Source organism: Sciurus carolinensis, chromosome 10 (assembly GCF_902686445.1).
Source record: "Sciurus carolinensis chromosome 10, mSciCar1.2, whole genome shotgun sequence".
Taxonomy (NCBI): domain Eukaryota; kingdom Metazoa; phylum Chordata; class Mammalia; order Rodentia; family Sciuridae; genus Sciurus; species Sciurus carolinensis.
In genome coordinates this window covers 108,234,641-108,261,802 of record NC_062222.1, presented here as the reverse complement: position 1 = coordinate 108,261,802, position 27,162 = coordinate 108,234,641, and the positions used below count along the sequence as shown (strand labels likewise).

Genomic DNA, 27,162 nt, shown 5'->3' with positions numbered 1-27,162 from the left:
ACACACACACACACACACACACACACACACCATGGATGAGGTTAGTAAAGCCTCATGGGAAATAAATCACAGAAGAGTTCACTGGGAGATTTTCAAATATAATCTTACTGAGTAAGATTTATTAATACAAAACATAACGAAATTCTCTGAAATAAATAAACCCTTGTTGGAATCTGATTGAGGGAACCAATAGCAATAGATGTTAAGAAATAGTTCCAAAGAATCACTCTGGTCAGAGAGGTGGCAAGAATTCAGATGGTACTTGGGGAGGACTATTGCTTTCATCTATGTAAGGCTGGGACAACTGTCCTCTACAACTGCCCCTACACCTCTCTGTTGTAATGTTCCTTCATTTTAAAAGTCAAGTGCACAAAGAAGAATAGTGTGAAAGGTTGCTTGGTGTGATGCAAGTTCTTTAATCTCATTGGATGTTGGTCAGTGAACTGTGGTATAGGTGGTACTTATTTGTCTGTTCTCTGGTGCTATAACAAAATACCTGAGGCTAGATATGTTATAAAAATAGAAACCCCAGGGGCACTCTACCACTCAGCTCTGTCTCTAGTCCTTTTTATTTTTTATTTTGGGGCAGAATCTTGCTAAATTGCTGAGGCTGGCCTCAAACTTGCTGTGATCCTCTTGCTTCAGTCTCCTCAGTCACTGGGGTTACAGGAGTGTACCAAAACGATCCCCTTCTACTTTGGTCACTTCTACTTTTAGGTGGTAAACAAAAGTTGCCTTAAGATAATAAAAAGTGTGGCTTTGTGCATTCTACACTGTCCTTGAAAAGTTATTTGCATGGGTTTCCCAAGCCTAGGCTGGAAGTGTTTTTCTTCAGAGAGGATTTGGAAACATCTGTGGGGTAATGGCATAGAGTGCCATCTTTCAAGTAGACCTTTCCTTCCTCTCTGCCCTCCAGTCCTGGTTCTTCCTGATGCAGGAACGGTTTGCTCTGGTTCATGTTCCCTGGTTTGTGCCCTTGGAGGTTCCAGTTGAAAAGTGCACGTTGGGTGTGGTTGTTCCTCCACCTCGGGAGGCTCTGCCCTTTAACCTCATCGCTCCTGTCCCAAGAGGCCATCAGAACTGCAGTCATTTTCATCTGTTTCTTACATCTTACAAATATAAAAAGGTCACTTGTCTGAATTCTTCTCTTAGTGTGACAGCTCCATGCTGTTTTCAGTTTTTTGATACTTAAAAAATATATAGATAGATAGATAGACAGATATAGTAGGTAGACACAATACCTTTATTTTATTTATTTATTTATTTTTATGCGGTGCTGAGGATCAGACCCAGTGCCTCGCACATGCTAGGCAAGGGTGCTACCACTAAGCCAAAATCCCAGCCCAGTTTTTTGATACTTTTAAGAAGATAAATTTTATGTTTTATTTTTATTTTTTGGTGCTGAGTATTGAACCCAGGGCCTTGTGCATGCAAAGCAAGCACTCTACCAACTAAGCTATATCCCCAGCCCAGTTTTTATATCTTAAAGAGCATTTTTGAGCTTTTATTTTCTTCAGAAAGAAGATTGGGGTAAAACAAAACAAAACAAAACAAAAAGACCACAACAAACAAACAACAAACAAGAAAAGTCCTTGCCTTAATTGGTTACCATAGCCCCTCTTCCCAGTCTGAGGGTCACCTTGAGTCTTACCAATAAGAAGTTCTTTAAACCTGATTTTGGATAAATTTAGTTAGAGAATTCTACTCTTAACTAGATGACAGGCTAGTTTGTTGCCACCAACATTACATTGAAATCAAACAGTTTTGTTATTTCTTGCTAAATAAGAAGGAAAATGTCCATGAGCCATGTTGATGGGATTTTTAATAATTGAAGAGATGGATCATTTCAAATTTCTTCAATAAGGTTTTTATTTATTAAAAATATGGTAAATATTAAACGTGCAGTGGAAATAAGGTATGAAAGTGCCTTATTTGGCTAATTGATGACTATACCCAGGGCCGCACAGCAGAACGCTGTCTTAGGAAACCATGATTCATTGTTGCGGTCTCTTCCTCTCATCAGGAGAGCTCAGAAGGTGACTGTTACCGCCTTGTGTTTTTCCTCCATCAACAAATGAGAACCTGTATGAACAACTGTAATGAACCAATAAAAAATACGAAAAAACAAACAAACGAAACAAATGAGAACCAGCGTGGCCTGCTCCAGGAATTATTTGTCTACTTACCTGCAGGCTAGCTAAATCATTATTTTGGAGAGGTCAGTGTACAAAATATAAAAGAGAAAATGAACCAACCAAACAAAGAATAGAAACATCAGAGCTTCCCACGCAAAGCTGGGTGTTTGGAAAGAGGTTCACTGTTCTGGGTCTCAGCATCCTCAACTGGAAACACTGAAAATGGCATTTCATCTCTCTTTCCCCAGCACACGCACGCACCAGTGGTGAAAAGCAAGATCATTTTAGGGCAAGCATTTAAGAAATTTTTAAATATTTATGTGTTTTTCTTTTAATATTTTTAGGAAAAATGAAATTGATAATCAAATCCATGGTTTCATGCATTTGATTGCTTAGGACATGCCACGTGAGTTCATTTAGAGTTGATTTTTTAAAAAAATATCAAGTGAATAATCGTTCAGGTAGAACGAAGGCATGACAAAAATGACCAATATGGTAGCCAAGTGACTGAGCTTTGGAGGCAGAAATAGATGATCCTTCAGACGGCAACAAACATGACCACCTGGTGCTCAGTGACCAGATCCCGATAGTGGGATGCATCCGCATCACACAAGAAACTCCTCTCCTAGGATCTTAGTTCCCCAAGAAATTTTTTAACATGCTGAGCAGGATGGTCTGAGCATAATTCAAATCACTGGAATATTTCAAGATTCCAAGATGTTTTATGTTCTGTTTTTGTTTTTTTTTTTTTTTAGTTTTCTTTTCTGTTATTTATTTATTTACTTCCGGAGTAGGAATTGAACCAGGGCTGCTTTACCACTGAGCCACATACCCAGCTCTTATTTTTTTATTTTGAGACAGGGTCTCACTAAGCTGCTAAGGGCCTCCCTAAGTTGCTGAGGCTGGCCTTGAACTTTTGATCCTCATGCCTCAGCCTCCTGAGTTGCAGTGATTCTTTTTTTTTTTTTTCTTTTTAAAATTTACGTGGTATCTGAAAGAGCCCTGCTGGGAGGAGTTCCAGACTGAGTGTGAGGGAAACTTACAAACCTCGTGAGACCTGCTCACCTGACAAAAATGATGACTGTCATAGACTTGGGGGGCTGGAGAGCCTGGGACTTGTTCAGAACCATTACACTGCACGGGAGCCTAGACTCACCCAGGCCTTCTTTGCCACACTATCTTGAAAACGACCATCCAGTGATTCTAGCAAATGTTACTTCTTCTCAGGAAGGAACTACAGGATGTATTTACACTTTCTTTTACAAAGGAATCCAAGGTTTTATTTTTACCATTCTTTTTTTTTTTTTCTTAAATAGAAGTAGAATACATTTATGAAGGAAATTTCAATAAGCATAAAAAAATTGTAATCATACCAGTATGAGAGTTGTCAACATCTTGGAATACAGTTCCTTACTTTTTTTCCTCTCTCTACTTATTTTTATTAAAAAATCAGGATCACAAAAAGAAAACAAAACAAAACAGGACCATGTGGCACACGTGGTTTTGAACTTGCTTTTTTTCTTGTAACCGTGTTGTCATATACTTTTCTCCGTGTCATTAAATATTTTTCTATAATGTAGAAAAACAGTGTTAACCGGCAGTTTCTGGAAGGACAGGAGGGTGGTATTTGAACTGGGCTCTGGGACAGGTGGCAAGAGCAGGGAAGGTCACACTTCAGGAGGTGAGAGTGGCAGGTTAAGGTCATGGAGGCAGGGAGGGGGAATGTCACGTTTTTGGCATAGCAGGGACAGGGCAGAGGAGAAGGAAAGACTGGATGGAAGTTAGTTCATACTTAATGTGGCATAAAGGGCCCTTTACAAATTGACCCCAGGGTCCCTTTCCGATGTCACCCCCCACCTGTGCTTCAGCCAACCCTCGACCTCCAGTACACTGAGGCTTCTCGCGTCATGCTGGGCCACAGCCACCTCCTCTGCCTGGATGTGGCCCACCCTCCAGTTTTCTCTCTCTCCTCCAAGGCCTAGTGCAAAGGTCTCTGCTCTCCCTGCTCCGCCCCCACCAGCTCTGCGGCTTTCAGCCCTGGTCCTCAGTGTCCTCTTGGCATTTTGTACTTACCTCTGTTGTAGCACTGTCCACTCACATTTTAATTTTTTGTAGGATGAAGCTGAAAGGGAGGTCATTTATATGCAGAATGCTGCTTCTCCTCTACTTTAAGATTTTTTTTCTCGAAGGTTCCAGCTATATGGGATCTTATTATGATGAAGTACAACCTTTGTGTAGCTATTATATTCCTTCTCCCCACAAGTAATCAGAAGAAATCTCTTCTGTAGAGAGAGGAGGGAAAAAAAAAAAGTGAGGGTCAGAGACATTATTAGCCAAATTAAAACATTTTTTTTCAAACCTCTAGGCCCAGTCTAAACTCTATTAACATTTTCTTTATTATCTTCTGTCCCCATCAGGCTCTTTAAAAGTAGACCCAGTTTAAAGCCAATTAAAGGCAGTTATTCTGTCTTTTTGTCAGACTTCTATGAATTTGTAATTTAATGTTAAGGGAACATTATATATGCATGAGCAATGAATTAAACCATTAAAAAAGAACGTTACTCTGGAGTATCCGGGTAGTTTCAGGGACCTTATGAATTTTTTTCTACTAGTTTCTTGATCTTTCTGATCAAGAACTTAATCAGAATCTGAGCATCTAGGGAAATATTTCATCTCATAGCTGCATATTGTATCTGTAATATAATCTCTATAAAGAGTGCCTATGTCTGTATTTCAGAGGTCTACTTAAGAAGTCTGAAAATCTGTACAGATTTGTGTTCTTAGGTGATTCCTCTTTGTTCCTTTTCTCCCTTAGGCAACTGAGGGAGTAGCTGCTGTGTTCCTAGGGTAGTTTTCTTGGGGTGGGGGTGGCTTGTGTAAGGGCAGCTGGGAATCCCCAGGGAGCTGGGGATGCCCTTCACTGTACTGGCACCTTTCCTCTGCCTGGACTAATGCCCTTCCTGGCAAGGGAGGATTGATCTCACCAACGGCACCAGATTAGGTTTGTACCCTCATGTTTTCATGTAAGTGGGGTCCTTTACTAAACCATTCAATTGCTTGTTTTTTTCAATTACTAATATATCATACCCTTCCTGGGTAATATATATAGAGACTGCCCGAATAATTTTTCTGCTATATCAGGTTTCATTGTATGGATATGGCATACCTAATTTGACTGCTGCCTCTTAATGAATCATTCAGTTATTTCTAGTTCTTTTTTTTTTTTTTTCTGTTGGGAATATTACAGCAATGGAAATTCTTGTACATCTTGACTACATGTGTAAGTACCACAGGACAATGTGTTCAATGAATTGGAATTGGTGGATTGAAAGGTATACAAAAGGGCAGGGCATGTGGCTCAGAGGTATAGTGCTTACCTAGGAAGTGCAAGGCCCTGGGCTCAATTCCCAGTACTGGAAAAAAAAAAAGTATATGCAATTAGATTTTTGGTAGATATAGGCAGGGACATAAAGGATGGGGTGATGCAAAGCAATAAGGGAACTTATCATTTGTAGAGAATTTTAAAACAATAATAAAATCAATATAGGTCTGCTTTTTGTTATTATCATGCACTGGAAGTGATAAAATTGGAGTAAGTTCTTAATGGTGTGTACAAATTCTATTAGAGTTTTGGGGGCAAATTATACCTCCAATCCCTATGAGACCCTACACATTTCTGAGTTTGAATACTAGATTAGAAAAAAAAAATTATATTCCAATGACCACAGAGTCAATGAGACAGAACTCCAGATACTTCAATCCTGTTATTCTGTATGACCTTTTGCAGTTTAAATTAATTAATTAATTAATTCAGTCATTCATTCAGTTTTGCAGTACTGGGGATTGAACCCAAGGACACTCTATCACTGAACTACATCTTCAGCCCTTTTTATGTTATTTCGAATCAGGATCTTGCTAAGCTGCTGAGGCTGACCTCGAACTTATGATCCTCCTACCTCAGCTTCCAGAATCCAGGATCACTGGGATTATATATGTGCACCACTATACCTGGTTTTGTATTTAATTTTTTTTTTTTTTTTTTTTTTTGGTGCTGGGGATTGAACCCAGGGCCTTGTGCATGCGAGGCAAGCACTCTACCAACTGAGCTACATGCCCAGTCCTGTATTTAATTTTAAAACAGTGAACAAGAGAGTGAAAACTCTAAGGCACAATTGTTTTTGATTCATAGAAGCAAACTTTAGCTCATCTGTGAAATATTTTGTGGAGTATAAATAACACTTTAAAAATTGAAATGTATTCTTGGATATTGTAACTTGTTTGTTTTAAAAACTAAAGATGGAGTCAAAGAAATAATGATTGCACTGAAAATAATTTGCTCGTATAAGAAGGGAATTTTAAAAATGATCAACTCCAAGTGTCAAATATACGCCTTGGATTCTGCCTTTACAAAGATGGTGATCTTTTGCACATTGAGCAAGAGCATGTGAAAGTATTGAAGGAAGAAATCTTCCAAACTCTTAGAAATCAGGCCTTGCTGTAAGAAGGAAATTGCCAACCAGATGGAAAATATCTTTTCAGATCTGCCTTCTCACTGCTGCCTGAGTTTTAGGATTGCCTGGTTTCATCCGGGTTGGGAGGGCAGGCAGGTTTCCCTGCAGAGAGGATGGGAGCAAGGAGTCAGGTGGTAGAGGCTGGCCATGGGCTCCCAGGGGGACTCCAGAGTTCCAATGGTGCCCTCCTCACTAGCTGGTCATCTTGGCTAAGTTACTTTATCTTTCCGTGCCTTATTTTCCCCAGTTGTAGAATAAGACAAAAATGGTACTGATCATATAGTATCGTGGTCATAATAAATAAGGCAGTTTTCATAAAGCACTTAAAACAAAGTCTGGCAAATATGTTTATTATTTTCCTTATCCACCAAGGGTTAGGCACTCCACGAGGTGTAGGAGACAGGCTTTCCAATTGCCTATGGACTATGCATATTATCCACAATTTGCAGTTTCAGTAATACCACTTGCTTAAGGTTTCATTGTTAATCAGGGAGGGAGATGAGATTCGAACCAACTCTGACTCCACACCTGAACTCTTTGCAAATCTCCACTCTTACATATTGAAGCTAAAACTGACTCACTGTCAATGCTCCACACTAAATATCCAGAATAAAATCAACTTGATTTTTTTTAAAAAGTCATTTAGACAATTTGTAAGTTAGGAGCTTATCCTAATTCTAAGAGAATGTTGGACAGCTTCATGATCACCCCTAAAGAGAGATGATCCATCTGGAAGAAGTCAATGAGAAAGGGAACAGCTGTCTGAAGAGCATTTTTACATTAAAACTGGGAGCTACTTTTTGAGTAAAAAGCCACCAGCCCACGCAATAACATCTTTCTCTGGGAAAAAGGCAAAATCAGTTGCTACGGTATGAATACTTTGGAATATTTAGGTAGCTAGCTATAACTGCCCTGTGCTTATCATAGTGAAGAAGTTAAGTGTGTGATAGAAAATGTATTTGAAAAAGCACTGTGTAGGTGAAAAGCGTGCTGACTCAGCTGGTTGCATTTCTGGGCCCTGCCTTGGTCCCCAGCAGCTAAACCACTTTCCTCTAGTCCTCTGTTTCCTCCTGGGGGAGATGAGTGGGTTGAATGAGATGACCTTTGGGGCATTTCACCTTGCCGTTTCTTTCCACAGCAGCAGACATGCTACTGTGCAGACTGTTCGGGGGTTGCTCAGTGACGGGGCAGTGCCCGGAATTAGGGGAATTCCCATAATACATGGGCACAATATAAATGTTAAAAAAAAATTGCTGGGCATTTAACACCAAAAGGCATTCATATCTTTAACTTCTAAAAAGATTTTAAGAGTCATTAGGAAATGATGACTACCTTGCTAATAAAGTAGGTAAAACTGGGCTGGGGTTGTGGCTCAGTGGTAGAGTGCTCACCTGGCACGTGTGAGGCACTGGGTTCGAGTCTCAGTACCACATATAAATAATTGAATAAAATAAAGGTCTAGGGGCTGGGGAGATAGCTTAGTCGGTAGAGTGCTTGCCTTGTAAGCACAAGGCCCTGGGTTCGATCCCCAGCACCCAAAATAAATAAATAAAAATAAAGGTCTATTGACATCTAAAAAATATTTTAAAAAATTAAAGTAGATAAAATAGATAATTTACAAAAGAAAAAAAAATACTTGCTGTTAAAAAAACAGATTGAGCTTTTCACACATTCCTGTAATCCCAGCAGTTCGGGAGGATGAGGCAGAGGGATGGTAAGTTCGAAGCCAGCTTCAGCAATTTAGTGAGGCCCTGAGCAACTTAGTGAGACTCCATCTCAAAATGAAAACTAAAAAGGGCTTGGGATGTGGTTCAGTGGTAAAGTACCCCTGGGTTCAATCCCCAGTACCACAAACAACAACAAAAACAGATGGAATTTTAATGTTCATCAATGTTCACCCCCACTGGGGATGAGGGGTGGGGAGCCCCTGGAACCTGATGGTTTTCTCAGTCATAAGTGGTGCTTTAGAGCTGGGTCTTGGTGGAGATCTATCCAGATATCAGTCAGATTTCTTATTTCTACAATAAGTAAAGATTAGACAAGGACTAATCTTAAGCTACCTTAAACCCAAGGGGAAAACATAAATCTTAAAGCAGAAACTCCCCATGGCCTCCTCACCTTCTCAGACAAATAAGACCCCAGGGCAGCAGAAGGTCTCCTTTACTCTCTGGGTTACTTTAATGTATCATCTGGTTTTGAGTGATTAATATGTTTTTACTCTTGAGTGTCTCTCCTCTTTTAAAAAAGTTATTTTTCACTATGACTTTTTGCTCTTTTAACAGCCAATTCTGCAGAATTAGGGCAGAAAGGCCAAGGGGAGTTAGTGAACAGTCAGGAAGTTAGGAGTTTGGGTAATTGCAAAGTAACTTCCAGGCATCTTTGGTTAGAATATGTTCTGGGGGTGGTCCTTCCTCTCTGGGAATAAGTGTGATTTCTTACTGAAATGCAAATAGGGTGTACTTGAAACACAAGATTTTCCTTTATGATCCTGTAGCAGGGCTGTGTCTTGTCCTCCATATTCCTCCCCCAGGAGGCAGGCTTTAAGAGGTTGCACTGGCAGTTCTTTGGTCACTTGTCATTCAATGCCCTAAGGACATTCCTTCAAATACTTGAAAAAGTCACTGTGGAATAAAATATACTTTTCCCTGTGCTAACACTTTTCTGCATTTTCTCTGCAACTAAAGAGTGAGAATAAAACTCTAACTTGGACAATGTTATAGGAAACAAAATCTTTCACATGAAAAGTGTTGAACATACACAAAAATAGAGAACTAGACTAACATCCTCCTGGGTCCGTCTCTCAAATTCAACAGTTCTCAACACCTTCCCAATTGTATCCCACCTTTTGCCCTTTCTTCTGTTTTCTGTAATAATATCAATAAAATCCTAGCCATCATATTTATTTCCTTGTAAATACATCAACATCTTTATCAGATAAAGATTAAAGAAAAATTTTGTGGGTTGAACCCAGGAACAGTGACCACCAAGCCACATCCCCAGTCCTTTTTATTTTTTATTTTGAGACAGGCTCTTGCTAAGTAGTAGAGGTTTCACTAAGTTGCTGAGGCTGGCCTGGAACTTGTGATCCTCCTGCCTCAGCCTCCCAAGTAGCTAGAATTTCTTAGATAATGTTTTATTATTATAAAGAACATAGAAAAGAACACTTTTCTAGCTCAGTGTTTCGTGTGAACATTTGTAGATGAGCAAGGCTCCTTTATGCCACCTGTCTTCCCTTTCTTCTTGTTGAGTTAGGGATAACCTTGCAATAGGCAGCAGCCCCTTGGCACACTCAATGTTTTTCTGGCTTACCAGCAGGCATGAGTTTAAGAGATTTTTTCTTTTTCTGTTAAATTGCTTAGGATTATTTGAATTGCTCCTCTTTCTCCCATGGAAAGAAATGAAAACCCAGCACCCAGGCCCCTTGCTGATTGGGGGTTCCCTGTGGGTTCACCCATTCCACACAAGGCCTAATGTAGCTTTGGTGGCCCTGCTTTGCTGTGGTGGGTCACTGATGTGGGGTACAGACTGGAGATGAGTTGCTGGACAGCATGCCGACTGCCTGGTCACCTAAGATGGTTAGATTCCTTGCAGAATCAATTTCCTTAATGAATGAATTGACCACTGTCCGTCAGCGTGAGTCCTTTGTTCAAAGCTCTTTGAAGAAGATGCCATTTAGATGTATTCTCTGTAATTGGCAGCCCATCCCTCCCTGGTTGATGCTGCTGTGGATTCATGTGTTTTGAAAAGGACACCCGAGGGGGCTGGGGATGTGGCTCAGTGGTAGACCTCTTACCTAGCATGCATTAGGCCTGAGTTCAATCCTTAGTACTAAAACAAAAACAAAGAAACAAACATACAAAACCAACCCCTCCCCAAAACTCTGCCTGCTTTGAAGCCCGGTTACTGTAAAACCTGCAATAATGATAGCAATAGTTATATTCACCTTAACTTACATTATATGATGCTGTATAATTCTCTTTTCACAAAACAAGCTATATTGTCATTCCCACCTGATCTCACAAGCTCCCTCTGGGGAAGGTAGGGCAGATCTTATTCCAGTTTTACAAGTGTGAGTTAAATAGGGGAAAACCAACCATTTCAGCAGAGTGTGATGATTTTGATGATTTTTAAAAGAAACGCGGTCCTGGAGATCGAACCTTCACACATACTAGGCAAGTGATCTGTCACTGAATTGCATCCCTAGCCCGAGTGCAAGGATTTTGATGCCAAGGTACACACAGGGAATTACGGGGACACAGCTGGGGCATCTGATATACTGGGGGATGGTCAAGGAAGACTTTCAAGAAGGGGTGGAAGTTGGGAATGAATGGCGTGCAGGGGCTTTTGGTGAACAGCACCGAGTGGCTGTGGTGAAGGGTGGGTGTCTGTCAGCTTGGGATGAGAACTGAGGCTAAAGTGGAACCAGCATTTCCTGCTGGACAGTCCTAGTCGCCAGAGGGAGGGGACTAGGGCACCCCATTCCCTAAGCCCTCCCTTTGGCTTGTCTTTGTCCCTTTGCCAGAGTGGACAGAGGGCCTCCCTTCCCTACTGTGTCTGGGTCTGGATCCAAAAGGTGCCCTTTTTGTGAAAACGGTGGAAAGAGGAGAAAGAGCAAGAGGAATCCAGTCCTCGAGGCTCAGAGGAGCTTGGATTGACGGTTCATTAATTCCCGTCTGATGGAGAACAGCCTAAAGGGTCACTGTGTACTACTCTAATGCTGTCCGACACCCATGTAACTGCCACGTGGAGAGATCTACGGCAGGGCCCTGTGGGCAACTGCTTGTGCAACACCCCTGAAAGCCCGCTTTTATTTCCCACCAGAAACCATTTAAGGGAGAATTTCTCCCTTGAGGAGAGAGTTCACTGAGCTCCATCCCACCGACCTTGTGTGCCGATGGTGTTGTCCACAGTGGCTCACCTGTGGGTACTCATGACACTCTGAGGAGCAGACATCAAGCCTATGTAGGGTGTTGCAGAGTGAGCTGCAATGTCCTCCCGCCACCCCCAGCTCTGTATGTGGCCCTCTGCTGAAGGCTATGCTCGTCATCTGGGTCTATCATCCATCTTCCTGCTGCAGAGAACACAGTGGCTTGAGTTCTCATGTCGCTCTGACAGTCTCCTTTGGCTTCAGTCTTAGTAGAACCTCCGAGAAAGTTAATGTCATCTAAAGTACTTAACAGTTTGGGAAACTAAGGCCCTCAAAACTGACTAATACGTCACTCAATGTCACCTGGCTAATGTGTGAAGGCCTCTTGACTGAACAGAGCCCTTTTTCCAGTTTGGTGCTTTGGAGCTCTCTGAGTGGCAAAGTTCAGAAGGAATTTCTTTGCTCACATAGTATTTTATTTTTATGCTCTAAGAAGAAGTTTTTCTCTCTCTTTTGTAGTCAGGTCTGGGAAGAAGATACACAGAACACCCTTTGCTGGAGAAACATTTCTAGTATTGCTTCAAATTCCACATTTTATTTAATAATTGTTTATCTTTATATTTAGTAATCATTATTTAACAATGTTACTAATAATGACACATTGTTTGTTATGTATTTACTATGTACTTACTATGTACACATAGCGTGTTTATATGGTGGGCTGCACTGAATTTTTTTATACATTTAGATGTGCTGAATACGCTCAAAGATCCTGTGATGTAGCTATGACTACACTTTGCTTTTACAGGGGAGGAAACAGGTTAAGAAACTCTTCTGAGGTCGCCACACAGATAGTTGGTTGGGCAACTCAGGTTCAATTCCAAGGCTACCTGACTTTTAAGCCCCTGTTCTTAACATTATGCCTCATTAACATCCTTTCACAGGTATTCACTCAAGAAGTCTGGCTTTAGCTTAATCAATCTATTAGGAAATTTTATTTAAATAACCAGAAGTCTGACACATGCACATTTAAAATAAAAAAAAATTCCAGTCTGCTACATTGGGATCAAAGTAAAATTTAAAAATGTCCCCCTCCCCTTTTTTTTTTTTAGTACTGGGCACAGAACCCAGGGTCTCACACGTGCTAGGCAAGCACTCTACCACTGAGCCACATCCTCAACCCCTAAAAGTGTTTTAAGAGGTCTGACTCCAGACTAAGTCACAAATGTGTATATTTCAAGTTGTTCCTAGGCCTAAGAAGTTAAGATCTGAGACCTTGGAGCCTATTCCTCAAAGGTCTGGTGGCAAATGGGTGTTCAGGACCATCATGCATGAGAGCAATCCATGAGAGTCTTCACAAAGTGCCCAGCTGAACATTTGGCATCCTAGCTCTTCTGCTATGGATACTCAAAAGTTGACAATTCAAATGAATAGTTTAGAAAAAAAAATGAATTCAGGAAAAATCAGGGGTATTATTTATTTGACTAACTCATTTGAAAATTCTATTATGTATAATTAAACACATAGAAACTGAATTGACAAGGATAAAAGTATCTTGGAAGGAAACATCAGGGTTTCAAGGAGTATTTTTGAAAATTATGTCTTTTACACAGGTCTACTTTACATGCGACATGTCAGTCGTGAAGAGCATGAGGGGACGGTTATAAAGCCATATTGCATCAACAAACTTATCTCTGAATTTTGATCTGGGAGACCTTTTCTTTATCTAAAGCTGAGCTGACCTTGTGATAATGTGCCTGGCAGATGGGACACTATCTCCAAGACTGAACTCATTGCTAGGAGCTCTCTCATTTGCAAGCAAATGAGAGTTTATTTGGCACTTTATAAAATTCAGATTCTGTCCTATATTTTTGCAGCCCTGTTTGACAGGCACTAAGTACAGTAGTTTCGTTTAACCAGGGACGTAGTAGAGTTCCTGATGACCATCCAAAGAGATTGGAGGGGGAAAAAAGTCCGTCTGAAAACACCAAAATATTGAAGAAAGGAATAATTTGATTTTCACAACATCTCTGAGAGATGATTCCTAAATTATCACAGTCTTACAGGTGTGTAAACTAAGGCTCATAGTTCAGGTGACATGCTGAAAAAGTCATGCCCTTGTGGAGATAATGGAGCCTGATTTCTGATGCAGAAAACTCCAGGGACAGTTCATTCCATCTGTAGCCATTTTTGGGTTAAGTCTTAAGGGAAAAACCACAGCTAATTGTTATATTTCTAGTGATTTTTTTGGGGGGAGGGTGAGTATTGGGAATTGAACCCAGGAGCGCTTATCCACTGAACCACATCCCCAAAGCCCCCTTTTATTTTGGGACCTTGGTTTTGCTAAGTTGCTTAGGGCCTCACTTTGCTGAGGCTGACTTTGAACTTGTGATTCTCCTACCTCAGTCTCCTGAGCGGCTGAGATGACAGGCCTGCGCCACCAAACTCATCTTCTAGTGATATTTTTTCTCTTGCCTCAATGCGAATTTCCAAGTAACCAAGGGCTGGATGATTAATCAATGAAGGAAAATGTACTTAGTGTCCGTTGTTCATTGAAGTTCTCTTTCTTGCAGTTCCCAAAGTGTCTGGAAGCCTCCAGAAACCGAAGCCCAGGGAGAGGATGCACGCAGCTGCCGTGGCGACTGCGCAGAGCAGCCACCGGTAGAGAGCTGCTTGGGAGCACCGCATTCACGCACCAGGTTGTCACTGAGGTCTTTTACATGTGGTGCTCAGAGCAGTTGCTTGTGCTTCCATCACTAGGCTGATGTTAAGCATAAAATCGGCTTCAACTTCTTGCTCAGGAGGCATTGTGGGTGCCAGTGTGGAGGGAGAACAGGTCTTATCTGACTTAGCTGAGGGGTGGTGGGGTTGGACAGTGGGACTGGGCAGTTGCCCTGAGATGAGCCCCCCATTCAAGGACTGGTCAATCAGAAAGCTCCCAGTCACCAAAACATGAAAAAAGACTCAATTTCCTGCTTCTCTTTCTGTTCTAGTTGGAGACGAGGCTTTGGAAGTTTTCCAGGTCACTGCTGCCTCTCTCTTGGATGGACAGGGAGAAATAACACCTGCAGATTGCTGCCAGACGTCCTGAGAACACAAGCCCGCCTGGTCTTTGGTCCCCTTGCCGAATGGTGTTTGCCGCAGTAGCCCACTGAGGGCTCTTTTCCTGGGGATTCTGGACCTGGGTGCAGGACTCCTGTCTGGGAAGATGCTGAGTTCCATCAAGTGTGTGTTGGTGGGCGACAGTGCTGTGGGGAAAACCTCACTGTTGGTGCGCTTCACCTCTGAGACCTTCCCCGAGGCCTACAAGCCCACGGTGTATGAGAACACAGGTGTGGATGTCTTCATGGATGGCATCCAGATCAGCCTGGGCCTCTGGGACACAGCCGGCAATGACGCCTTCAGAAGCATCCGCCCCCTGTCCTACCAGCAGGCTGATGTGGTGCTGATGTGCTACTCCGTGGCCAACCATAACTCATTCCTGAACTTGAAGAACAAGTGGATTGGTGAAATCAGGAGCAACCTTCCCTGTACCCCGGTGCTGGTGGTGGCCACCCAGACTGACCAGCGGGAGGTGGGGCCTCACAGGGCCTCCTGCATCAATGCCATAGATGGGAAGAAACTGGCCCAGGATGTGCGAGCCAAGGGCTACCTGGAGTGCTCGGCCCTTAGCAACCGGGGCGTGCAGCAGGTGTTTGAGTGTGCTGTCCGGACTGCCGTCAACCAGGCCAGGAGACGAAACCGAAGGAAGTTCTTCTCCATCAACGAGTGCAAGATCTTCTAAACCCCAGGACACTTCACCCGACACTCAGGAACACATGCCAAAGAACAATGGGAGGAGGGAAGCAGGCAAGATGGGAAGGTTGGTGCTCTTTCTAGGCACATCCCAAGCAGCCCTTCCTGTTGGACACAGCTGTTGAGACTGGGCCAGTGGATGTTTTCACTAAATATAAATGAACTCCCCGCAAAATATACTCAGAGGAACCCCTTGGGCTGTAATGGATAGCTCGTTTTCAATTAAAAAATTAAAATGACCTCCATAATTTTGGACAATGAAGTGAGTTTTCCAAGTATTCCATATTTAAAGACACACTTTATTTAAATAATAGCAAAGTCTACAGCTCTTGTACATAATTGGTTTTCACACTTGGAAAGTCTTTTCCTACGTACTCACAAACTGCTATATGAGTGAAATAACCTCGTGGGGCTTTGCCATATGTTTATAGGGTTATTATTTTTGCCAAAACCGGTAGTTCTGTCAAAATCTCTTGCCTGCTGGAATTTTCTAGGTAATTGAATTTTGAAATGACCATAAACTGATCCTTGCAATTCATTTTCCACTTACATTTTATTTAGAGTTGTATATAAGATACAGTTCCATAAACATATTTCCATACTGACTAAGGATTTTCAACAGTTACCACCACATTTCTCTGTAATTATAAAAAAGCATTTCTTACTTGTGAACTTCTTTTTAAAGAACCCCAGTTATGCACTAAGTTTTCCTCAATTGTTCACCAGGTCCCACGGCAGGGAAATGCTTCTGGCAGGGAACCACACTGCTCAGTGGCAGTAGGACGTGGAACAGGAGCGAGCACTCATGCTCCCTTCAGGGACCTCGGCTCATTGCCTGTCACTTCTGACGCAGTGCCTCTGAATGGTTGCAGGTCTTATGGAAGAGGGCAGGCGTAAAGTTCTGCTTGGTGGCTCATTTGACAAACGTGTTCTCCAACTCTGGCTGGCATGACAACATATTTTATAAATTTTAGCATCTAATTCTGAATAATTGAGAAAGCACCTATATATGTGTGTGTGCAAGGGGAAAAAGGTAGAATTTATAACTTTTACTGTTCCTTGAATATAAGTTCTTGATGAAAAATCAAAGCCAAATAAACCCCAAGCAGAGTTGTGTAGACTTTGCTCAGGTAACAAAAGTTACCAGGGATAATACTAAATAAATAGGGACAAACACACACACTCTCCTAAAGCCCCATTTTATCTAATAGCTTAAAAGCACTGATGTTGCTCATCTGTTAAAATTGAGAACAGAGTCTATGTAACTTAAAGAAATTGTGAAGATATATAACTTACTATACCCAGATATACCCTTTTCTGCCCCCATCAAATACAACTGAGAGTCACCTGAACCACATTTATGGTAGTACTTATTTACGTGCAGTACCTCATGTTCTGGTGTAACAGGTAAGGCAGCTAGCATGAGTAACAATGATCAGAATTATGCTGGTATTGCCAAACCCATTTTTCAGATTCCTTATTTGGCCAGTTCTTTATAGCTGTAATCAGTGTCAAAAATCAAACCTGCTCTCACCTCACACTGCTTTTGCCTCCTCTATCTCCTCTCACCCACGTCCAGTAAAAGGCCTGGGACCTGGATCTTAGTCTGTGGTGGGAGGGTTGCCTCAGTTCTTTGGGATTAAGGGTCTACCTTCATCCCTCCAGTCCTGTGGCCTGTTCTTGCCTCTGCGTCACCTGTGTGGTTCCATGGTGGAAGCAGAGGAGGAAGGGCAGGCCAGGGGGTCACAAATGGCTTTGCTATTACCTAGTCGAGGACACACAGATGAGACCTGTGCCTACTGACTGGAGCCAAGCTCACAGGCTCTGGGAACCCTCACATCTGAGACGAGGACTCTATGCATGACCCTCCTCAGTGGGAAGCTGGTAGAAATTAAGCCAGTCGGTGTCTGTCATCCCTGCTGAGTTATATGTTCTTGAAGGCAGGGCCGCCTCCTTTCATCTCAGTGTCCCCAGGGGCTCACATAGGGAAGGAACAGTAGCTAAATTCAGTTGTATTGAATTGAACTGGAGAAAGACAAAAATTGGGCTTCTGTACCATAGAGGGGTAATGAGAAGGACACAGACCCTCACCATCCTCTAAGGGGTGAGAAGTGAAAATAGGTCATTTGGGTGAATCCATGTTAACGCATGTTCTACATGAGTGTGTATTTATTTTTGCTGACCTGGATGAAGGCATATGTTTCTTACACTTCAATACTCGTGGTCCCTTTTTGTAGATTATTATTATGTCTATTCTTTACCATTGCAAATGGGAAAATTGAATATGCTCTTGTTTACATTAAAGAGTTGATTTGAGTGGTCAAGAAACTCATCCTTGTCTCATTCATTCGGGCTGCTATAATGAAATACCATATATGGTGTGGTTTAAACTACAGAAGTTTTTGCCTTATAGTTTGGAGGCTAGGGAGTCTGAGATCAGGTGCCAGTACGGCCGGGTTCTGGTGAGGCCCATGCTCCTGGTTTGCAGATGGTGGTCTTCTTGCTGTGTTCCCACATGGAGAGGATAGATCACCTCTCCTCTCTCTTATAAGAGCACTAAAGTCCCGCCTCCTAATGTCATCACATTGGCGATTGGGCTTCAACAAAGGAATTTTGGGGGAACACAAACATTCCATTCACGGCAATGCTATTCTATCTTACTTTATAACTGACTAGTTAAAAGGGGGCAGTAGAATCTAGTGCAAGGGAATTAGGCGAAGTGACAAGAAAACTGGAAACATCCTAATGGTTCAAGTTTCTGGATTGCTTTGGATGAGCTGGGTGCCGTGTTTAAAATTTGAATATCATTATCACACTACATGGGTGTAGATGGCTCACATTATAATGAAGCTCCTCTTGTACAGGGAAACTGAGGCTCAGCATGTCAATGTGACAAGTCTAAGCCACACTGCGGTGAGTGGCAGTACCAGGAGTCTCGACCCGGTCTGTGTGACTCCAGAGCTCTGCTCAAAACCACGGTGCCCCACTTCCTCCCAGAGCAGCCTGACTGAATGACTTTGCCACATCCTATCTCACACAGTCTGAGGTCCCAGCCCCCCAGTCAAGGGACCTGTATTTAAAAGATTATTTTTATCTTCTGCAAGGCCAGCGATCGAACTTAGGAACTCATGCATCCTACACAAGCTACATGCCAAGCTCTGAAGCATTATCTTTAAATAAAATATTCCAAGTCTGGTCCTCTTTTATTTATTTATTCTGGCAATGAGAATAAGACCTATGTAAGTCATAGAGTGTCACCATTTGCAAGGGTTCCTATTTCAACTGTTGGTTTTCAGTGTAAATTCATAAGTTGGTGTGTGAATTGGCAGAGATAAATACCTCATAATTCAATGCTTTAAAAGCGTGGGAAATATTTGCTTTTTTCTTATCTCACTTATCCCAACCCTCAGATTTCATTTAATTTCTTTGACTGAGGGAGTAACAGGGGTGAAGAGAGCCTGGTTCTTTCCTTTCAAGAATTTGACACCCAGGAAGGACATTTTACCCAGAATGAGACGTGATGGAAGGACTCCAGTTCGGCACATCTGTAGGGTTACGATATGACAGAAAGGACAGGGGAATTCATGAGTGTTTATCTCCAGAACTTAGAAGGCACAACTCCATGGTGAGACTTATTTGTCCTGAGACTGTATCTCTCCTGGTAAAATAAAGAAATATAATCACTGGTCCAGATCTTAACAGTTTTTTTCAAGAAAAGATCAAATAAGCCATGGAAATGTGATAAAAGTTCATGAAGAGTACTTGATCAAACCTCAAGTCAGTATTAACACTTTGATAGATTCTAAAATATATTCTGACATGGAACTTAATGGTAGATAAAAAAGCCAGACATTTATGTTGTATTTGGAGTAAAAAAAAAAAAAAAAATTGGGTTGTATGTCTTTTAGTCTCAAATTCTTTTTCTTTAATATATAGGAACTCATATCTATGATTCTCTGTAAGTATTGTTATAATAATGATTGTGAAAGTGCTTTTTATCTGTAAACTCTCATTCAGCCAGGCATGTTATATCCTTGATAGATCCCTATGTAGGAACAGAAGCTGAATATTCTAGACAAGATTAGAACTTTCTAGAACTTGCCAATTGTGGGCCACATGATGGGAAACCCAATAGAAGCAGGTTTCATTTGTAGCATTGTTAACTGAGCAAGATGACACCTAGGGTAATGAAAACAGCTACAAACTGTGTTCAGATGCCTATTGGCCCTGGGCCCTACAGATGTCATCTCATGTAATGTTCATAACAGATTGACAAGGGAGAGATTCTCTTTCTGTTGGTAAGAAACCCAGGATTAGGGCTGGGGTTGTGGTTCAGTGGTACAGCACATGCCTAGCACGTGTGAGGCACTGGGTTAGATTCTCAGTACCGTGTATAAATAAATAAAGAAAATAAAGGTCCATCGACAACTAAAAAATATATTAAAAAAAAAGAAACCGAGGATCAGACATATTCATAGAGATACTTCCCTTTTATAGCCCTTTTAATAATGTCCCAGTTTTGCTATCTAATTTTGATATGATTAAACTTGACCAGCTAAAAATGATACGATTAATTATATTTAGTGTTCGTTACACTTGCTAATTTAGCCACAATAGGCACACTGTGGGGTGTGCTGATGACTGGCACTTGCCAACCTTCCCGCGTGACCTTTCTTGGGTCCTTCTTCTTGTAACAGTGTCTCAGGTGGTTCTATCTCACTGTGTGGCTGGGTTCTCCTTGCTGCCCCCACGCCCCTGTTTCCATTGTCCACTCTTCACTGCCCTGCTCTGTGCCTGAGAGGTTCACCCTGTGGACTGAGTCACCCGGGATCTCTTCCTGGCGTCCACTTGGTTCAGCTGAAGGGAGACTCTGGCAGGAAGTGGATAGGTAGGAGGAAAGGATGGTAGAGTGTTCTTGCCTGCACTTTCCTGCTCTGGTGCTGCTTATTTGGGAAGAGTTGTGTCCCTCTGTGATTCCAGTTCCTGCTAGGCAGCTTCTCTCTTCCATGGCTCCAGCTTCCTCTGGGCCCTGATGTGGTCCCTTCATGGAGACCTTAACGAGTAGGGCTTTCATTCAGATCTCTTCATTTGAACCACCTAGAACCAATTTGGTTTCCTCCTGCACTCTGAGTGATACATTTGATACATTTTAAAACTCATCTACATGCTTTGGCATTAAGTGATTACTAAGCCCTATTGAAAGTGTTTGGGTTAGCAGTGTGGGTAACTGCTCTTTCCTGTGCCACAAAACCCAAGAAATATCACTCTTTACATCTATTTTCTTGGAAGAAAAAAGAGGAGGGTGTTGATTAATTCTACTCTGAATAAGCAAAAGAAATAGTTCCGGAATAGCAATGTTCAAAAATTGCAGATCTTCTAATGACACAATTATATTCGAGAAGTTTTGTTATTAGTCATAATATATAAAGAATAACTACAAATCAAAAAGAAAACAGTCCAATTTTAAGATGCACATTCTGAGAAAATATGCATGACCAATGAACAATAGATAGAAAATATGCTTAGACTGGACATGGTGGTGCATGCCAATAATCCCAGTGACTCAGGAGCCTGAGGCAGGAGGATTGCAAGTTCTAGCCCAGTCTGGGCAACTTAGTGAGACCCTGTCTCAAAAATAAAGAGGTACATGTATGATTACACAAACAGTGTGACTCTACTTCAAGTACAACCAGAGAAATGAAAGTTGCACACCATTTGTGTACAATGAATGAAAAAATAAATAAAAATAAAGGGCTAGTGATATAGCTCAGAGGTAAAGCCCACCCTTGGATTCAATTCCCAATATCACATAGACACACACACAAAATATGTTTAATCTCATATGTAATCAAATCTACCAATAAGTTATTATTTTCAAATGACTATATTGAAAAAAGAATAAGAATGACAATATCAAGTATTAATAAGGATATGACAATAGCGAGAGAGAGAGAGAGAGAGAGAGAGAGAGAGAGAGAGAGAGAGAGAGAGAATTTCTTTTTTTTAAAATAATTTATTTATTTTGACTCACTGTAAACAAATGGGGTACAACTTGTTTCTCTGGTTGTACATGAAGAAGAGTCATACCATTTGTGTGATCATACATGTACATAGGGTAATGACGTTTGTCTCATTCTGTTATTTTTCCTGCCCCACCCCTCCATCCTTCTTTTTCCTCTATACAATCCATCCTTCCTCCATTCTTGCCTCCCTCCCAGCCCCCATTATGTATCGTCATTCGCTTATCAGAGAGAGAGAGAGATTTCTCTTTTAAAGCTACTTTTAAAATGTCCCAGTTTTACTAATTTTGATATAACTAAACTTGACTGGTTAAAAATTATATATAATATAAAATATTAACTACATTTAATGTTCATTATACTTGCTAATTTAGCCAAGATGGTAAGATTGACCTCTCAGCCTTGTGTAAGCTAACTAAACTCTCAACGGTTTCCTCTTGTGTAAAATGGAGAAAATATTATCAGAGTAGTGAGTTTTAAAGAGCTAATTTAGGTAGAGGCTGTACTAAGTCTGATACACAATAAGTGCTCAATAAATGGTGCTAAATATTCAATTGTTATCTTCGGTACCTCAGAGTGAGGAGGACCGTGTAGCTTCATGGATGATGACACTTGGAGTCTTGAGACTGTTAACTGACCTGTCCAAAACTTTAAGGGCTGGTGTCAGATCTGGACCACTTTGCTCTTCCTATGGTCTTTTTTTTTTTTTTTTTTTTTTTTTTTAAATGCTCTTTTCTCTAAGATTCGTAAGTGGAAAGGGACTTGGGTTTTTCATTGTTCACCTTTCATAAATTGCAATTGAATCCATGTTTCCTATGCTTCATCATTTCTAGTATTACTTCTTAGCACAAACAGGTGAATTTTGGTAACAGAAGGGATTGACAGTCTCAGTTTCTTATTGTAAATGGCAACAGACCTTCACTCACTTTTTTTTTGGTACTGGGGATTGAACTCAGTGTCACTCCATCACTGAGTCACATCCCCATCCCTATTTTGTGTTTTATTCAGAGACATGGTCTTACTGAGTTGCTTAGTGCCTCACTTTTGCTGAGGCTGGCTTTGAACTAATGGTCCTCCTGCCTCAGCCTCCTGAGCCACTGGGATTACAGGCATGTGCCACTGTGCCTGGCTCCATTCACTTCTTTATTTGTTCAGCACTTGCCAAGCTCTTTGGTTTTCTGTGAGACTGATTCAGAAAAAGTAGAGAGTTCATTACTGGACGTAATGACCCTGCTTGCCTCCATGACTGCGGTACGTATTGCCTATGTTTACATGTCCTGCTGCACCAGGACCTTCTTGGCTTCAAACTGTGCTAATTGCCTAGCAATTGTCCTGCTTTCATGGGGTTTAGGATCTAGTTAGGTTAAAGTGTATAGCCAATAACTATAAAAACAAACAAATAAGATCAGTGTGGATGAATGATCAGTGCTAGGAATAAAATAAATAAGGATATAAGGGAGAAAATATTTGTAGTTGAGTAGGAGAGGGAGGCCTAACAGAACAACAGCCTGATTGAGCCTGACAGCGCAATCCCTCTGAAAAAGAAGCAGTTGCCAGGCGTGATAGTACACTCCTGCAACCCCAGTGGCTTGGGAGGGAGGCAGGAGGATCCCAAGTTCAAAACCAGCCTCAGCAACTTAGCAAGGCCCTAAGCAACTTAATGAGAGTCAGTCTCAAAATAAAATATAAAAAAGGGGCTGGCAAATGTGACTCAGTGGTGGAGCCACTGGGTTCCATCCCCGGTAACCCTCCCTCCCCCGCAAAAAAAAGCAGAAACCAGCTTCAATTCTTCCTTCTTGGCCCAAGAGGGACACATACTTCCATACTGGTCCGTATTTGATATTGTACAGCCCCCTCCAGAAGTGACTGCCTTTGCTGGGGATTCTAATCTGTCTGTCTGCCTCTTACCCAGGACTGAGGGCTGCTTCAGCAACTGGATTAGCAGATAACCCAAAAGAGAAAACTGATATGATTCACAGAAGCTGAGGACTTACACAGTCAAGTGGTTTCCAGCAGATTCTGAACAAAAGGAAGGAAATGACTAGAATGCAGGGTCTAGATAGGGCTCAGAATCAAGAGTTTGTCTGCTGGGTCCTGCAGACAATTACAAGAATCTGCAGGCTGAGCAAGCACGTGGCCGCCTGGCCTAGGGAAGTAGCACGGTCGCAGCGTGTTGGCGCCCACCCCTCAAAACAGCTAGATGTGCTTGCCCCTCATGACTGTGATGCTTAAAAAGAACCTAATAAGGCACGCCAACATGCCCGGAGAACCTTCACACTGATTGAAATGGACAGGGTGTAATTCAGGTGAGTCATCACAATTGAACGGAGGTAGCTGTTGTGTGGTGATCCTCTTGTCTCAGGGAATTGAAGAGTTACTGAGGGTTTGGATTAGAGATTCCTTTCTAAAAAAGTTTTCAGAGTCCCAGCTAAATCACCATATATGTGTACTTCTGTAATGCATTTTCCCTTCCCCTTTCACCTCTTTCCATCACTTCTGTGTTCAGTCAGGCACCCCTCTGACCCAGCTTTGATGGCTCCAGCATCTGATGGCCCTTGTACATGCCGAACTATATATCATACATGAATAACCTTCATGATTGTCATCTCCACACATTATATAGCACTTCAAGAATTTACGAAGTGCTTTTTGGAAAATGCCTTATTAAAATGTTTGCCAGTATTTGGCCAGCATGTTACAGGTCATTCGGTATTTGTGTGTGCTGTCTCCCATGACGGTATGACATGCTGTGCTTTATTAATATTGGGCTAATTTCAGACCAGGAAGCTAAGACTCAGGAAGGCAAATGGACTTGTATACACACATGTAATGGATGCTTGGAGAATTAAGATTTGTACTTAGATCTCTTGGATCCAAATTCCCCTTTCTCAACTCCACCATGCTTTCATCTGAGGCTCAGGATGACCCTGGGAGAGAAATGTGGTCTAGGAACATAATATGGCTCATCCAGGTCAGATGCAAGTTACTGACCAAAAGTGAGGTCTCCTGTTTCCAGCCCTGGCTGTCACTATTATTCTTATCCTGGGAACGCTTAAAGAAAAATTGGAGCCGTTATTATGTGGTTGTCTGCTAAGCACTTGCTATGATCGGAATGAAGGTATCTCCCCAAATTCATGTTAGGTCCTAATGTGACAGTACTAAAGGGTGTGACCTTCAGGAGGTGAATGGATTAAAGGGAGTAAAGGAGTTTTCTTGCCCTTTCCACCATGTGAGGATGCAGCAAGAAGGCATAGCTAGGAAGAATAGGCCTTCACCAGACACCAAGTCTGCTGGAGCCTTGATCTTGGACTTCTCAGCCTCCAGAACTGTGAGAAATAAAGTTCAACTTCTTATAAATCCCCTAGTCTAAAATACTTTGTTATAGTAACCCCAATGGACTAAGATAGAACTCTTTGAGTTAAACAGATATGGATTATATCTCTGTTCAACAAATGTAAAAGTCTCAAAGAAAGAAATTACCTATAAACCCAGGTCCTGAGCCGCATTTACCCAAATTCTCTGGACACTACAGGTAAAACTATACTAACTTTCTTCCCTTCTTCTCTGTTAATGTAGATACTCCCATCAAGGATCTAGTATCTAAATCAACACAGCCAGAACATTTTCTTTTGCTTATCTATTATTTACTAGACTCACATTTTTGAAGTTGGAAGGTATGTCAGGGAGGATTAGCCTAACCATGTCACTTTACAGATGAAGAAGCCGATTCTGCTAACTGCCCCCGGCCACACAGCTGGCTGCAGGCAAAGCTGGGCTAAGGACCAGGGCCTGGATTCCCAGGAGCTCTTGCCTTTCCTGAAGGCCTTGGTCCTTCCGCTCTCTACCCTGGAGCTTTGGACTCAGACTTTTGATTCAACTTTCAATAATGAAAGTTAAAGGCCTACCCTTTGTTTAAAATGTTAAGGGCGTTGGCAGGAGATTAAAAGAAGAGGATGAAAATGCCAGATGCAAAGGCCACCACATGAAGCCAGCAAGAGAAGAGAAGCAGGAGGACAAGGACATGCTAGCCTGCAGCACTGCCTTGTCTGTTGTTAACAAGCTCAATGCAGAGCTGTGAGCCTTCAGCAACTCAGGTTGGGACTTCAAGGGTGCCAGGAAACCTGGGGGATGCTCGCCACAACTTTGCCCAAATGCACTAAGGAAAATCTGCAGCCTATCCTTCTTAGGACAGAGTAAAGGAATCATAATGGACAATGATTCTTTTTTCTTTTCTTTTTTTTTGGTACTGAGGATTGAAACCAGGGGTGCTTTACCACCAAGTCACAACCCCACATTCCCAGCCCTTTTTATTTTTTATTTTGAGATAGGGTGTCACTAAGTAGCCAAGGTTGACCTTGAACCTACCATCCTCCTTCCTCTGCCTCTGGAGTTGCTGGGATTACAGATGTGCACTAGCATGCCCTGCTCAAAGATTATGCATACAGATGTTTTTTTTCTATCTGTCCATCCAAGTTGCATGCTGATTTTTCCAAAGATGAGAAAAGGCAGTGACACAAAAAAAGACAATACTAAAAATCACTCCAAATAACCACTGTCAACTTCATTTTTCTACTCTTCCAGACTTTTTCTCATCTACATGTGTGTGTATTTTCACAGAAATAGGATGGTATGCTGTGATCTGATTTGCAATCTTTTTTTTTTTTTTTCACTTATTACTTTGTGGACAGTTTTCAGTGTCAGCATGTCAATGAATATTCATACTCCTACACCGTTGTGTGTCATGGCAGCGTGTGTATCCATGTTTGTTAATGGCATCTATGACTTCTATTGAACTCTGAAGTGGAAAGTGTGTGTATAACCATGTAGACATGTATATTTTATATATGTATATATATATATATATATAGTGCGTATACATAATATACATGTCTACATGGCTATAGCTAAACATGACAGCTTAGAGCCATAGTAATATCCACAGATATTCAACATCACGGTCAAAAAAAAAAAATATATATATATACACACACACACACACACACACACACACATATGTACGTGTGTGTATACACTTAACTTCCTGTAATTGGGCAAGATCGAGATCAAGGTACTATCATCATCTCCATTTTACAGATGAGGACACTTAGCAAGGTCGGGAGCTTATTTTGGGGCAGAATCAAGGTTCTATCCAGGCAATCTCGCCCCCAGGCTGGGCTTCTGACCACCACTCTTCCAATCGTGGTTCCACCTACTTGGTTCATTACATAAACTGGGACAGCCTGCCGGGAACATCCGGTTCCAGAAAGAAAAATCTCTGTTTGATGGATGTGGAGTCTGGAGGTTGCTTGAACGTCCTGCCAAGTCACCAGTTCCCGACGGGAGGTGGACGGCCTCACCCTCTTGGCCTCCGCCCCTTCTCTTCGGCAGGCCGCGCCCCTCCCTCGGGGTGGGGCTGCAGGGCGGCCTCAGATTCCTTGGGTGCTGCAGGAGGTTCCGGCCCTGCGGCAGAACAGCGGCGAACAGCCCGGCTTTCTAACTGCCACCTCTCAGAACTGCTCTCCGAGCCGCGTCGCTCCAATTGACCAGACTTCCTTCCAGGAAGGGCTGGGAGGGGCCCCGGGGAGGAAGGAAAGGAGGGGGCCGGGGAAGAGCACCCCCATCCTGCCACAACACAGAGCCTCGGATCTGGCTCTACTTTGATGCAACCGTCTCTCTGATGCTCCCCGGGTGCTGAAGTTCGGGTGGGGTGGGTGGGAGGAGGAGGTGTGAGCCGAGCGGGCTGCGGCGTGGCTCTCCCGGGCCTCGGGCCAGGAGCCCTGGGCCGGCCGGCTCGGCGGACCTCCCGCCCCTGCGCCAGGTCCAGTCTGAGCCCG

At 42.2% G+C, this 27,162-nt stretch overlaps 1 protein-coding gene across 4 annotated transcripts in view; it reads left to right on the top strand.

Annotated features, from left to right (window-relative positions):
- Rhoh (ras homolog family member H) overlaps positions 1–17,925 on the top strand; it is a 40,931-nt gene extending 23,006 nt beyond the window's left edge. For 3 of the 4 annotated variants that reach the window (XM_047566690.1, XM_047566691.1, XM_047566693.1), the window contains 2 exons: positions 14,087–14,212; positions 14,507–17,925. In XM_047566690.1, the coding sequence (XP_047422646.1) occupies positions 14,722–15,297 (576 nt within the window). In that variant the 5' untranslated portion in view covers positions 14,087–14,212; positions 14,507–14,721 and the 3' untranslated portion in view covers positions 15,298–17,925. The remainder of the gene's footprint in view (positions 1–14,086; positions 14,213–14,506) is intronic. The other variant, XM_047566692.1, reaches the window with a different exon arrangement.
- Positions 17,926–27,162: the final 9,237 nt, after the last annotated feature.